Source organism: Barbatula barbatula, assembly GCF_947034865.1.
Source record: "Barbatula barbatula genome assembly, chromosome: 21".
Classification (NCBI taxonomy): domain Eukaryota; kingdom Metazoa; phylum Chordata; class Actinopteri; order Cypriniformes; family Nemacheilidae; genus Barbatula; species Barbatula barbatula.
The window spans coordinates 3,584,841-3,599,856 of record NC_136784.1 but is presented as its reverse complement, the minus strand read 5'-3'; the positions used below and the strand labels follow the sequence as shown (position 1 = coordinate 3,599,856).

The window sequence follows — 15,016 nt, the reverse complement described above, 5'->3', positions numbered from 1 at the left end:
GCCAAAGGGGCAGCTGCTCCTAAGACCCTCCACCGTCCCCCTCTGCACATGCCTGGACGGGTCACATCAAAAGATGACCAAAACTAAAGTCTACCATGGACTAAGCTACAAAACAGGACTTTAGCAAAGACACAAAGACATGTGATAAAACAGATTTTATTTTAAAGCTTGATGTTTTTATCAGGTATTTCTTTCTGTATTAGTCTTTTTTACTTAATTTGAAAAAGTAAAAAGCCTTGTTTAATAACAAGACACGATAACAGACACATTTTGCTCATTAGTCTTATTTGAAAGGATACAGTCAGCCTAAAGACCCCACAGTTCCCTGCACATACTTAAATATGTTGTTACAAAGACTATTATTTTCATCTTTTAAAAAACTCAACATATAATAAAAATAGTTAACCTATATGGAAGCCGCAATGACTTATGCAGCGCGAAGGCTTAAATCCCAGCGACCACACATAAATGAATACCTTGCACTATAATTCACTTTGGATAAAAGCATCTGCCACATGCATAAATGGAAAAGTACATTTTGCAAACTGGATATTGAAATAATTGCGTTAGAAAAGTAGAGATGCAGAACAGGTTATCAAACAAGAAACGAAGAATAACCGAGTTTAGCTTCAATGCTCAATCGGTTGAATGGAATGCATTAAAATGTTAGATAGTGGGAAAAAAATATGGTTTTAAAACATTTTCTTATAACGAGATGGAGACCCATATCCAGGGGCGGTTCTAGGTTGTCAATATTAGGGGGGCTCCGCCTCCAATGAGGATACATACATATATATATATGTGATGAGACAATTATTCAGAAAGTTTTTTCCTGTAATGAAATTGTCCATAACTCAAATATTTTTAGTAGCTGTAATATTCGTGGTGCATTAAGGTAAATAATAGTTGTTATGTTAATAGTTATGTTCTATAGTGTGACTATAGCATGTAACAGCTTTTCCATCGCCAACATTCATTTATATAGTAAAATGCTTTGTTAACTAGCTATCATTCTTACGGGAAGATTACGTTATTTATGAAAGGAAATGATGTTTGGGACTACTACTACATTTTTAAGAAGAAATTTTGTCTAATGCATTTTTGGATGAGAGTGACATATTTTCAGCTTTGCTATGTGGGCTGAGGTCATTGGGCTCCTGCTTGTCCTCAAACTGCTGCTGATAGTTTCTCGAGCTCTTGAATCTCTCTGGAGACATCTAGACAAAACACATCAAGAATTTCAGCTTGAAACATTTGAATATTTGTGGTCGATTTGATTAATCAACTATTCAAAATAATTAGTCAATCATTTATTAAAATAGATTTTCATTAAAATATTGTCTCTTACCCAAGAGGTTGAATTTGCTGATTTGTGAAAGCGAGTGCCTCACTGAACTCTCCAGCTCTGATCTAAGAGTTTTCATTATATGCAGCTGTTTGTGCACAAGATGGTTAGGAAGGAACTTGATTTAGAGTTTATTTCAAGAACATGATCATAACTTTTATGAATCAAAGTCGTCACCCAGTATTTGTGACATTCATAATTCTTAAGTGTGGCAAAAAATACCTTCAAGTTATTGAACATCTCAAGCATTTCTACTTTTGCCTCATTGAACATTCGAGGTTTTAACTCCTCAATTGTTTCCATTATTGCCTTCTCCATCCTCAACATGGATCCTTCTCCTTTTTCCACTGCAGCTTCTGTAGAAAACAACATTTCATATTAATTTGTGTTCTTTTACACAAAGAAACATCAGAACATAACAAATAAAATACTTTCTGGTTTGGCTTTTAATATGAACTACTTTTATAAATGTCTATGTGGATATTAATGGTGGTTTACTCTCGTAGCCCGGAGCCATTCTCCTCTCAATGGCTTTATAGATTGTTGAGTGGATTTCTTTTTTCTTCTCTACAATGTCTCTGCTGAGTGACGCCTTCAGTTTGGTTTCCTGTTAAGATGGTTCAAAGTAATAGTGTTTAAACAACGCAAATATACACAAAACTTTCTCCATCTTCTTCAAATAAGCTTTGGCCCCTTATATCACAGACCAAAATCTTATTCGACTCGATTACAGTCTTTGATTAAACTATATTCTTGTTATACTTGCTGCTGAGATTCATCTATATAAACAACTGTTAAGAGACTTTGTTGTGCTGATTATAAAATTTACTTTCTTTGAAAAGACAGAAACCTGTTCTCTAGTGTATTTTTTTTATTAGGATCATTTTCCCCAAAATAAGAATGACCTGTCTGTGTTTGGACAAATAAAAGAACAGCCACACTGGACAACAGAGCTCACCTGTGTTTGGATGAAGTTGTTAATGGGTTCTAGCATTGGAGATGTTGGCAAGAAACACTGGATGATGCTGAACTTGTCAAGCTGGTCCTGCATTGATTTCTCTGTTTTGTCATTGTCATCAACACTAGAGTCAAGAAAATGTAGCAAAATAGTTCACATGCATGTTTTTTCAAGGCCTTTGTGCATCAGATTCTTAGTCAGAAATTATTGTTAAACTTCAGCTGTTTAGTATTTAAGGGATGATGTAATGAAATATTTTATTACCTAATTTTTAACAAATGCAGACCTTCTGTAAATTTACTTTTAGTATTAAGGCAATAGCTACTGTCATGATTCCGCCATCATGTCATGTTTATTCTTGGTCTTGCAGCGGAGTCATGGCATAGCCTTAGGTTTTGTGTGAGAAAGACATGGCTTTGTTTTGATTCTGACATGCCATGTGCTTTCTCGTGTCTCGTCAGTGTTTCCCGCCCTTTTGTCTCGTTAGCCTTCCCATTAGTGTTTCATTACCTTCACCTGCCCCTTAGTAATTATCCTGTGTTTGTTCCCCTATTTAATGCCCTCTTGTATATCGTCTTGTGCTGGTTCGTTGCTCTTGTATACTTGTACGTTTACTTGTATGCGGTACACGGTTCCTGTTCTTGTCTCCTGCCATGTTCCCCGGTCATGTTCTTAGTCTAGGTCTTTATTTGGTATTTCTAGTTGTTTAGGTTTGCCCCCCTTGTGGGAAGTATTTGTTTTCAATTTTGTATCTTAGTTTTGTTAGTGTTTTCCCCCATCGAGGGTGTTTTTTGTTGGTTATTAAAGTCTGTGTGTTAACCCCTTCACCAACGCTGCCTGCAATTGGGTTCTTCCGCCACGTTCACGACAGAACGAACCAGCCATTACTGAACCCAGCAGGCAGCAATGACCACACGGGCCCGGAAGCCTCGTCTTCTCTGCGGCGTCCAACAAGGGAATACTGACTTGGAAAGTTATTTGGGCAGGTTCCTGGATGTCGCAGAGGAGATGGTCCGTGGTGAGGAGGAGCTGGCGGTGCTTTTTAACGCCGGTCTGAGGGACCCTCTTTCGCCAGCGGAGATGAGATCGCTGAAGCCGTTGGAGTTTGAGGATGTGTGGAGGTGCGCCGTCGCACGCTCTGAGCTCAGGATCTCAGGCCAACTTGGCTATTCATCTCCGCTGGCCGCAGTTCCAGAGGGTCGTGCCCTGCAGATCGGGGTTATGGGCATCACCACACCATCTGCTCCACCACCTACAGCCTCCTCACCCGCAGTCAGCCTTGGTGGCAAGAGGGGTAGGCGAGAGTCCTGGGGGTCCTCGTCCGAGGCCTCCAATCCCGAGCCGCCCGTGCCCTTCTCGTCATTCCTTCAGCCGACCACCAGACGGGTGGCTCGGCTGAAGAAGAAGAGGCAACGGAGGGCGGGTCGTAGCCCGGTGGTCCCGTCAAGTCCGGTGGTCCCGTCGAGTCCGGTGGTCCCGTCGAGTCCGGTGGTCCCGTCGAGTCCGGTGGTCCCGTCGAGTCCGGTGGTCCCGTCGAGTCCGGTGGTCCCGTCGAGTCCGGTGGTCCCGTCGAGTCCGGTGGTCCCGTCGAGTCCGGTGGTCCCGTCGAGTCCGGTGGTCCCGAGTCCGGTGGTCCCGAGTCCGGTGGTCCCGAGTCCGGTGGTCCCGAGTCCGGTGGTCCCGAGTCCGGTGGTCCCGAGTCCGGTGGTCCCGAGTCCGGTGGTCCCGAGTCCGGTGGTCCCGAGTCCGGTGGTCCCGAGTCCGGTGGTCCCGAGTCCGGTGGTCCCGCAGGCGCCCAGTCCTGTTCCTCAGCCGGCCTTCCAGCCGGCCTCAAGCCAAGTTCTTCAGCCGGCCTTCCAGCCGGCCTCAAGCCATGTTCTTCAGCCGGCCTTCCAGCCGGCCTCAAGCCATGTTCCTCAGCCGGCCTTCCAGCCGGCCTCAAGCCATGTTCTTCAGCCGGCCTTCCAGCCGGCCTCAAGCCATGTTCCTCAGCCGGCCTTCCAGCCGGCCTCAAGCCATGTTCCTCAGCCGGCCTTCCAGCCGGCCTCAAGCCATGTTCCTCAGCCGGCCTTCCAGCCGGCCTCAAGCCATGTTCCTCAGCCGGCCTTCCAGCCGGCCTCAAGCCATGTTCCTCAGCCGGCCTTCCAGCCGGCCTCAAGCCATGTTCCTCAGCCGGGGACTCCTACAGCCCCTGGGACTTCGCGCTCTCGAGCGCCGCCCCCCAGGGTGTCCCCCATGTCCCCTGGGATTCCGCGCTTCCGAGCGCCAGGGACAAGAACTGTTCCCCCTTATTCCAACCCTTTTGGACTTCCCCCCATGGACTTATGTGTTCCCCCCATGAACTTTGTTGTTCCCCCTCCCCCCCTCCCTTGTTTGTTATTTTTAGTATGTCACCCCAACCCCTTTGTAATTTATGCTTGTCTGCCGTTGATCTTGTTTTCCATGTTTTGCCTTGTCTTGTCATTGTCCCAGTCTGCCCTGTCTTGTCAGTCTACCCCTTGATGAACACCTGGAGGTGTTCATTTAAGGGGGGGCTTATGTCATGATTCCGCCATCATGTCATGTTTATTCTTGGTCTTGCAGCGGAGTCATGGCATAGCCTTAGGTTTTGTGTGAGAAAGACATGGCTTTGTTTTGATTCTGACATGCCATGTGCTTTCTCGTGTCTCGTCAGTGTTTCCCGCCCTTTTGTCTCGTTAGCCTTCCCATTAGTGTTTCATTACCTTCACCTGCCCCTTAGTAATTATCCTGTGTTTGTTCCCCTATTTAATGCCCTCTTGTATATCGTCTTGTGCTGGTTCGTTGCTCTTGTATACTTGTACGTTTACTTGTATGCGGTACACGGTTCCTGTTCTTGTCTCCTGCCATGTTCCCCGGTCATGTTCTTAGTCTAGGTCTTTATTTGGTATTTCTAGTTGTTTAGGTTTGCCCCCCTTGTGGGAAGTATTTGTTTTCAATTTTGTATCTTAGTTTTGTTAGTGTTTTCCCCCATCGAGGGTGTTTTTTGTTGGTTATTAAAGTCTGTGTGTTAACCCCTTCACCAACGCTGCCTGCAATTGGGTTCTTCCGCCACGTTCACGACAAGCTACACTAAATATATATGAGACAAATATGCATAATAATTTGTAAATATAATATATTAAAAATACATTAGTATTTAATTTACGAGTCATATACTGTGAAAAAAGGCCTGAAAGTCTCAATAAAGGATCATCATGTTTTTTATATTAATAATAATATGATAATTTGTATATGAATAAATGGAGCCAACATTGGTAAATTGTATTGAAAACATTTCTTAACTAATGAGAGAAATAGAAAGAGAGGAACTTACGGAAACATCAACACAAACTCCTTATTAATGCTGTCGTACATGTGTTTGGACAAATACTTGTTCAAATCTAAAGGTTCCTTCTTATTTCTTGGCCAGTAGAATCCTCCTCTTTCACACATGGCTCGAAAAATTCTGTGAAATCCACGGTTACATTTAGGCCGAACCTGAAAAAAATGACATGAATAAAAAAATTACGACTGCAAAAAGCAAAAAAAAAACTGCACCTACACACAACCTACAGAAGATAACTTGTCTTGTGTTGTCTTAACACACGATCTCACTGATTCTTCTACACCCTTTGAGAGACATTGCTTCAGATTTTCATAAAGATCTTCAAATTGATCATTCAGCATCTTCAGTTCCATCTCTAGGTTTGTCTGCAGGTCCTTGAGGATTCTGGCTTTTGTCTTAATAAACACACAATTATACAAATATGTGAATTACAGCATAATTGAATGGTATCTGTTTAAATACATTTGGATATATTATTATGAGAAATTCATACGTTTTTATCTTTATCCAGTTGGACACTTTGGATCAAGGACAAAATTCCTTTTGCTTCATTGATATAATCTCTGGTCAGTTTTTGGTTGGTGCTCTTGTTGAGGTTTTTGAGGATATCCATCAGTTTTGGTATCTCTACAAGATCATTTTTAACTGTATTTTATTATTTAAGTATTAGAAATATTTCAGCATAATAAAACATCACACTTTCACTTTTCTTTGCATGATTGGTTTCAGTACCTGTTTCAAGAGGCTTCAGATGTGATTCTGGATCAAAGTATGCACTGGAGCTTACAGTGAATACATCAGTGATGAATCTTTCCTTTGATTCCTGCATATTACAAATGATAAAATACATATTATATAATTTCCTTAAAACTATAAGCACATCTCAAACCTACCAATACATGCTAACTTTCATCACAAAATAAAATACACCGCTCTTCCATCCAATCCCAGGAAACACACAGATCAATAAAAATATCAGAAAATACAGAGTATTTAACCATGAAAGTGTAAGCCAATCACATATAATCACTTCACATGAGGTATAATACACTATCCATTTAAGTAATAAAAAGGAAGAATTGTTTTGATGTAAAGTTGATTGTATCAATAGGGAATTGTGAATCAAACTGAAATTTCCAAAACAAGCTATTTTTAGCACCAGCATTGAAAAGATTTTAACTAGAAGTAAGAAACTAAAGATAAGAACCCAATGCAAAATGAGCCAAGACAGAAAACGCGGCACCTGTGAAAGGTCACATATTTTAAAGAATCGATCCAACAGCGTGTTTATCAGACCACCTCAATTTTGTTCCTTTGTTATTTAGTTTCTAAAGATTTCTGAATTATTTTGATTATTTAAACATTTCCACAAGTAACCATATATAGCAATGCTGTAATGTTATATACTTACCGCACTTTCAGAACTTTTCAATTTTAGTTTTATTGTTTGCTTTGCACGGTCATTTCTATGAAGTATGCAATATGTGTTCACATCCTAAACAAAGATAAAAACATTAGAGATTGTAGTAAAATATGTAGATTAATTAGATGGAATTGATGTATAATATGAATAAAAATTATATTATAAATGTATTAATTTATTAAATTATTAATTGGACATCATTTGATTTTCTAACTGTTCACCCAATAATATAAGTGAAACTAAAATAATTGTGAAAGAACAATCTATGACAGAACGAGAATCATAAATAAACTTAACACAAACTAAAAGCATGTGCTGTGCTTTCCTAAACAGTCTTTGACACCAGACATTTAAGATGACACACTGAATATTCAGTACTAACTAAATAATAGAGAAAATAAGCTGTAGTCATTTACCAAACCGTGTCCTGTAATCTGGGCATCGGTAAGCCTTGCAGATCTGAACAGACATGAGTAAAAAGACAAGTCAATGTTTCCAGTTCAGTTTGCAAAGATGCAGTACAATAACATGAAGCTTCTCATTGTCACCTGAGGTATTCTGCTAGTTTCATGTCATCAGTTTTAGTGCAGATGAAGTTTATGTGTTTGCATTCTCCTCCAGGTCCCAAGTCTTCAATGCAGTGTTGTAATATTCCCCAAGGGTCTCTGTCTGTAACCGCTCGCTTGATGTCACTTACAATCCACACAGAGGAGCACTCTCTTATTTTCTAAAAAAGAAATAAACGGAGTAAAACGATACACTCCACTGTTATTAACAATATTTATGGCAAAAAGTGACAGTAGTGTTTACAGTTTTCCAGAGGTCATCTCTGATCTTGTCACAGTCTCCAGTCCCAGGAAGATCAATGAGGACAATGTGCTCCAAGAGTTCACGATTGTTTGGGATTTTGATGGTCACACACTTAACAAGCGGCCAGAAACAACCACCGGGATTTGATACATTGTGTTCAATGTAACGTTCAACAGCTCTGGCAAACTCGGTGGGCTGTTAAGAGATTCAAAAAATATTTGAGTTACTAAAAACGCATCTTACAAAATGTAATATCACTTAAAGTTCTCATAATAAAAAGCAAGTGGTTTATAAAGACAGAAGTAGGGGAAGGTGTTTTCATGTTTTTTTCATTTTAATCATGAAATATATCGCTTTGTAACATACATCACTGTTTGAAATGATCTTCTTTCTGGTAGACAAAATATTGTTAATTTCAGTATATTTGTCATCTCTCTTGAGCTCCTCTAATGTTTTCTCTTCTGCCTCAGCTCCAAACAGGGCAACAATCCTTTCTTTAATAATTTCTGTTAATTGGTTTTCTTCAACTTCATCTGATAGAGAAAACTCCACATCCCATTCCTTTCAAGCACACATCACAAAACCTTTATTTCAGTTTGAATTTCCTTATATAAGACAAATCGTTTTATATCAACGAACAAACCTCTGTAGAAATGAGATCAATCTCTGCTATGTAGTTGGAGTCACTCAGGTTTGCCTCTACTTGTGTTATAACAGCTGTACATGCACCAAAACTACCAGATGGCAGTAAAGCCTTTTCTCCCAGTACTGCATTTAATAAAGAGCTTTTCCCTTCTCCTGTCCTTCCAAAAATCCCAATGGTTTCCTTCTTTCTGGTGTCTTCATTCATCTTTGAAATGGAATCTCTGTACATCATAAAAGAAGGCATATATTATAAAACTGTTGTCAAAGTTACAAAGGAATCATAAATATTTGAAACACTTACAGAATGTGAGTTTTTATTATGGTAATGCTGGAGTCTGTTTCCAGGATGGCCTGAACTTTTTCTTTAATTTCGTCCATGATCTGCTTTGCTTTCTTCTTTCGATCCGTATCTGTGTTCCATTAAGGGTAGTGTTTTAAAAGAAAATAATCTTTATGCACAGATAATTTCTTACAGTACGACATATTGGTATAATTCACCCTAAAGGGGAGGGGTTACAGGTGGACTGAATCCCCCTTTCAATTCAATTTGTATTTATATAGTGCTTTTCACAATTTTCATTGTTGCAAAGCAGCTTTACATACATCATAATATAACATTTTATAAAAATGATACTCTGGGAAAATTAAAGAGAATATACGGTATTAAGATACATGGTATTATTGCACGTTTTTCTCTATGCATTGTATACTGATGTCAGATTGTTAGAAACTGTAAATTATTAAATCGAAGTTTATTTAATTTAAGTATATTACTATTTTAAATATTTGTTTTCGGGACTGGGAGCCTAAAATTACAATATACCAGAACAATTTGCAATAATAAAAAAAATAGAAAAAGTCTGTCCAATATTTTTCTGGTTCTGGATGAAGTTCGTGGTTGTCATCGGATGAATTGCCCAACATCATTAAAACTATAGTTATTCCATGATTTTTATAAATTTGGTAAAAACAGTAAACAAACTAACAGGCCTGTACATTTTTACTCTTAAGAAGCCAAAAAAACAGTAATCTTAGGCCAAATGTAAGATTCTTAGAGAAACTGGTTATCTCACCAAAGGTGGATTGTGAAGTCAGTAGAGGGGTAGAGGGCCTAAAAATATATGCATATATATTGTATACTTAATGTTTCATTTTATAACTTTAAGTGATTGTAGCAAATGTATTAAACTTAAAGAATCCAAATGTTTATTACTTACCGTTCCATCTGCTCAGTAACTACTTCACATTTCTCTTTAGCCTGCGCATAGGCAGCTACAAGACAAGCAAATATTTTATCATATTATAATAGTACTTTATGAAAAAATATATCTTAATTAGAAAATGAAACATGATTGATTATCAGTTTGAAACATTGTTAAATATTGTTTGCCTGAGATACGCTACTGCTGCACTCGGCTTCATAAATTTACTTTCAATGGATTTATCTCATTATATGAACCTCATTCCAATGATAAATGCTTGATCACAATGCATAAAAAGTTAATATTTACCATATTCTCCATGAAAGACCATATTGAATTGCTGCCAAGCATTTTGCCCTTTTGCAGGCTCAACTCTGTTCTTTATCATTTCTAAGCACTTCTCTGGTGACCTGAATGAAGGCCAGAAACATTGTGTCTTTTGTTCATTTAACCAGTTTGTTGGGATCACAGTCACCTCACTTGAATCTTTCAGTGTAATGACTGCATACATACTGTGTAAATAACAAAAATAATCATTTTCATGTGTAGTTCTACGTGAGTTAACATTATAATATTACAAAAGCACATTTAAAAAATTACACGTTTAAACGAGAATGATCAATATGTTTATCACTTACCGTTCCACCTGCTTACTAACTTCTTCACGTTTCTCTTTAAACGGATCACAGGTGTCTACAAGATATGCAAATATTTTATTAGATTGACTACTTTATGGAGAAAGAGGAAAACATAATATATCTTTGAAAGTTTTCCAAATCATAAATTTAAGACATTGTTATTAAGTTTGCATGAGCTACTGTGCTGGGCTGCATTTTGCTTCATAAATTAACTTTCATCTCATTTTACATAAAAGTACAAACTAAATCTTTACCATTTTCCCAATGAAAGGCAATATTTAGTAGCTCCCAAGGATTTATTCCTTTTGCAGGTTCATGTCTGTTCTTTATAACTTCTAAGCACTTCTCCGGTGTCTTGAATGGAGGCCAGTAACATTGTGTCTTTTGTTCATTTAACCAGTTTGTTGGTATCACAGTCAGCTCACTTGACTCTTGCAGGGTAATGACTGCATACATACTGTGTGAATAATAAAATAATCATTTTGATGTCTTGTTTTACATCAGTAAACATATATTACAAAAGCATGTAAAGATGAAACACTATAGTTCTTTAAATTGAAGGAAAGGCCTGTGTGACTCTGTGAAGGACAAAATGTAAAAAATGTGTGATAAGGTACACTAAGCGTTTTATTGATGTGGCAACATTAGTGAAACCTCTCAAACTGAGTGGTTTATTACATTTTGCAAGTAGCTGGTGGCAAGGTAAAACCATAAAGGATGTCGTCAATATCTCCTCCATCCCGATCCTCAGGCTCATGTCCCACGCTGGTTAGATGAAATGGTTCCCCATTTCCTTTACGTAGTATCACAATGTCATATTCTTCATCAGTGCTGTATGTCACAATGGCTTGTACCTTAACTTGGTTCTCAGGTAGATAGCAAACTATCACACATTGTTTGAAAATAAAAACACATTCTTTTCTAAATCCAGAAACAGCTGTGAGGCGTAGCATTTTAGTGCTAATGTTATGAGTACTGGAGTCAAAGGACAGCCCTGACATGGCACAGACGTGTCCTCTGCAATTCCAACAAGGCTCATCACTGCACGATAGTCTTGAAACAAACTTGGATTTGACTGTCTCTGCCTGTCCAACTCTTCCCTAACATAACCCAGCACTGTCTCAGTGTGAAGTGTTTTAGGAGTGATCAGGACAGCATTTGATTCTTTTGGTATCCGTCCCTCTGACTGAGACTCCAGGACGTCTTCTAGGCGTCTTGCTAGAATAGTTGCGATGATGATGTAGTCAACGTTAAAAAAGTGTTGACTGTTGTCATGTGGACTTCTCACAGATTCATTAAAACGTCTCTCTGAGCAGTTAAATGTACCACTGACGATCCTGTTATAGAGCATCTTCACGTATGGAATCACAACTTGAATGTTCTCTTTATAGAAGGAAGCTGGAATGCCGTCTGGTCTTGGTGTGTCTGACACTTGAAGGGAATGTACAGCTGAGACAATGTCAACCTCGCTGAGTTCACTGTCTTGAACCGATGATGAAGCCGTCATCTCTATCCCTAAACTATTTTTATGACTGAGCAGGTGAGAGAGTGATTGTATTTGGACATTCTTCTGTGAAGAGTTTGTGGAGATGTTGTTGATCTTCAAGAACAAAGGCTGATGGTCGGGTCTCTTTAAATATCTGATGTCACAACTAATGACACGCCACAAACATTCTTCTGGAATAAAGAAATAATCCAGTCTTGAGGAAATGCTGCCTCGGTGGAATGTATAATTCTTCTTTACAGGATGTTTTCTTCTCCAGATGTCGACCAGCTGAAGAGATTTCATAAACTTTTTCACACAGGAAAGCAGTTTACCATGTGTTCGGTTAGGAGTCACTTTGTTGTCATTACAGCTCTTGTCAATAAAGTTGTTGAGAACAGTGTTGAAATCTCCACCAATCACAAGCAACCCCGTGGTCATCGACTGCAGGTACCTTGAAAGCTTATCAAGGGTTTCTGTGTCAGTTTGGTGGTTATAAACACTAGCAAGCGTGTAGAGCTGATCCTTCAGTTTACATTTTAACACAACATAACCTCCACAGTTATCCTTTTCAACACTGATGCATTCAAAGTCTAATGTTTTCCTAACAAGTATAGCTGTTCCTTTTTGGGATGGGGTATACTTTGTATAGTAATAATGCCACTCATCTTCTATAAGGTTTATGATATGGTCATATGCTTCCCCAATGTGAGTCTCTTGTAGGAAAACGACATCACTGTTACGTAGTTCTGTCAATTTCTCCTCTCTATGTTCTTTAAGGCCATTAACATTCCAAGTAATTAAATTTATGATTCCTTGATCCATGAGTTCCCTGGCAAAACAAAAAAAGTGAGGAAGGGTAGGAGATAGGAATGAAAAAAACTAAGGATGTTTATATGTGATATCTGCCTGCAATCTTAAAAATAAGGGTTCTTCGCAGTGCAGAACGTAATACAAAAACCTTAAGTTTAGCGCTTTAAGAATACAGGCCTTTACGAAGCAACATGCTAATCTATTGTAAGAAAATTAATTCTGTAGATATCACTTTATATTCAGCATAGAGCTGCATCTCTGGTACAGAAGGACTGTCAGTGGGAAACCTCAGTTTAAGACTATTATTGCCATTATTCTGCTGCAGATTTGCAGAAACAGGTGCTGATACAGAACAGACTTTGTACCAAGTCCCCAAAAAGACTAACTAACTTTAATTTTGTTTGTAGACATTATTTCATAATAACAATAAAAACCAACTCGACGCTGAACTATGGATGGTTGAAAGAAAATGTCTTTGTAACTCGGCACTACCATTTTTTCATCACATTCCTCAAGTTTATTGAAGGGTATTATGAAGGCTTTTGTTTTCATTTATGCATTTGACAGACACTTTTTTTTCATTGCTTTTGTTTGCTTATTTGCTTATTAATTTATGGATTATTGATTATCAGTTTAATTATTAGACAACAAGAATCAAAGATTAATTTCAAGCATGCAAAGATATTGGTATTATTCAGTCAATATTGAAGATATTGTTATATTTTCACAGAATAAGAAGGAACAAGATGATTTTATGAAGGAAATTTGCTGGGTTTTCACAAGCAGGTTCACATTTGTAGTAAACAACGTTTTAATTGGGAAATGGTTTAAAGATAGAAGTAGTTCTGGTATGAAAGTGAAAAGGTGAAAATGGCATGGAAAGGCTCATTTAGTTAGTAACTCTGTTTTCTGCTTGTGATTTTAATTGATACATTTGCTGTTTGCATGTTGTCAGTATTTTTTTTATTTACAAATATGAAATATCAATTTTTATTAAGAGGGCTAAAGTCAGAGAGCCTATACATATGATACATATATCAAAATATAAAAATAAATGTTATGATAAAAGATCATATCTTTTATACAGTATATCCAGTATATATTGCGGTTTTAAAACGTTTAAAAATGACTAAACTACTTTACTTCATCTGCCTGCTAAGGGGCACACAATTGTAACCTGTTAACATTCAAACACCACATATTTGACTGAAGGTGCAGCTGCTGCCGTTTATTTACATAACAGACTCTGGCCGATGCAAAGAATTGTGGGTTAGCAACAAAGGATACACCTCATGTGTCCTCCGAATTCTCGTGAAAGTAGGTCGCATTAAAGGGTGCATATGGAGTGTCTTACCTGCTTTTATGAAACGAGACAGCCTCGATGACGTAGTAGGCTTCAAATGAGACCTCCGGAGGACGCAGCCTTCCGAAACGAGACAGCCACAGTTCGGGATGGCAGGCAGGTGAGGGCGACGACTGATGAGATACAATGTGGGGGAACGTGAAGGATCATGGGAGATGTAGGGGAGAAACAGAGGGAAAATTAGGGCTAAATGAAAGTTTGTGCTTGTTACAAGTCCCTCAAAAACCTGAAATTTCAGGAGAAATAAACACAAGCAGTTTGTGGCCTTCATCAGATGCGGCTGGCAACGTCTGTTTATAATGTTCTTATTTTTTTTCAAGTCTTTTCGCCAGACATTTAATCATTTCTCTTCTACTTCATCTGTTTAAAAAAATCATAACAATAATAGTCATTCTATGTGCGTGTGTATCCTACATTTTTCAACATTATTATGACTTACTAAGTCAAAATTTCGTCTTAGTTTCTCATTATTATGATCATTATGACTTACTCATTTAAAACCCTGGCGGAAACGGGCTTCCATAGACCTAATGCAGCTTCTTTGTGCTTATCACCAGCAGTAGAAAAGATCTAACACCGGCACACAGAAATATCTCTTTGTTTGTTGTGTTAAAAGAGGATAGATACTCTTCTGCATGCATCATTAATAACTATTGCGTCAGTTATTGTTTTATCGCGAGGTGAATCTGGCATGAACCAGACCAGATCTCGTCAGGGTGACGTGTCGACAGGTGGTTCCGTAGGTTTGTTGTGTTGTTGCAAAATTGAACCTCTGCGGGCACAACTTGCAATCGACAGTTTTTGTGTCGACCTCACCTTTGCCGTAAAACATAAAAAAGATCCTGTCCCCCTCTCACTTTTTGTTTTGTTTTAAATGTATCAGCACAAGAACAATATTTCCTAATATTGTATTGTGTATTTATTCAAACTGTATATCCTGCACTTAATTGCACTTCTGGTTAGACCTAAACTAAATTTCGTTACACTGTA

At 38.5% G+C, this 15,016-nt stretch overlaps 2 protein-coding genes and 1 long non-coding RNA gene across 3 annotated transcripts; all 3 read right to left on the bottom strand.

The window, feature by feature from the left end:
* Positions 1-1,817: 1,817 nt before the first annotated feature.
* On the bottom strand, positions 1,818-5,756 carry LOC306910457 (uncharacterized protein; the record flags this gene model as incomplete). The annotated part of the gene is made up of 3 exons (XM_079485034.1): positions 1,818-1,952; positions 2,304-2,427; positions 5,638-5,756. 3 exons carry the CDS (start codon positions 5,754-5,756, stop codon positions 1,818-1,820), a joined length of 378 nt encoding a protein of 125 aa, XP_079341160.1.
* Positions 5,757-5,921: 165 nt separating this feature from the next.
* On the bottom strand, positions 5,922-7,141 carry LOC306910067. Its single transcript, XR_013788126.1, has 4 exons — positions 7,061-7,141; positions 6,382-6,472; positions 6,143-6,276; positions 5,922-6,044 (listed from the first exon to the last, which is right to left on the bottom strand). It is a non-coding gene; the product is annotated as an uncharacterized lncRNA (long non-coding RNA).
* Positions 7,142-7,616: 475 nt separating this feature from the next.
* On the bottom strand, positions 7,617-11,874 carry LOC306910456 (nuclear GTPase SLIP-GC-like; the record flags this gene model as incomplete). Its single annotated transcript, XM_079485033.1, has 6 exons — positions 7,617-7,799; positions 7,883-8,077; positions 8,249-8,443; positions 8,526-8,748; positions 9,745-9,799; positions 11,433-11,874. 6 exons carry the CDS (start codon positions 11,872-11,874, stop codon positions 7,617-7,619), a joined length of 1,293 nt encoding a protein of 430 aa, XP_079341159.1.
* Positions 11,875-15,016: the final 3,142 nt, after the last annotated feature.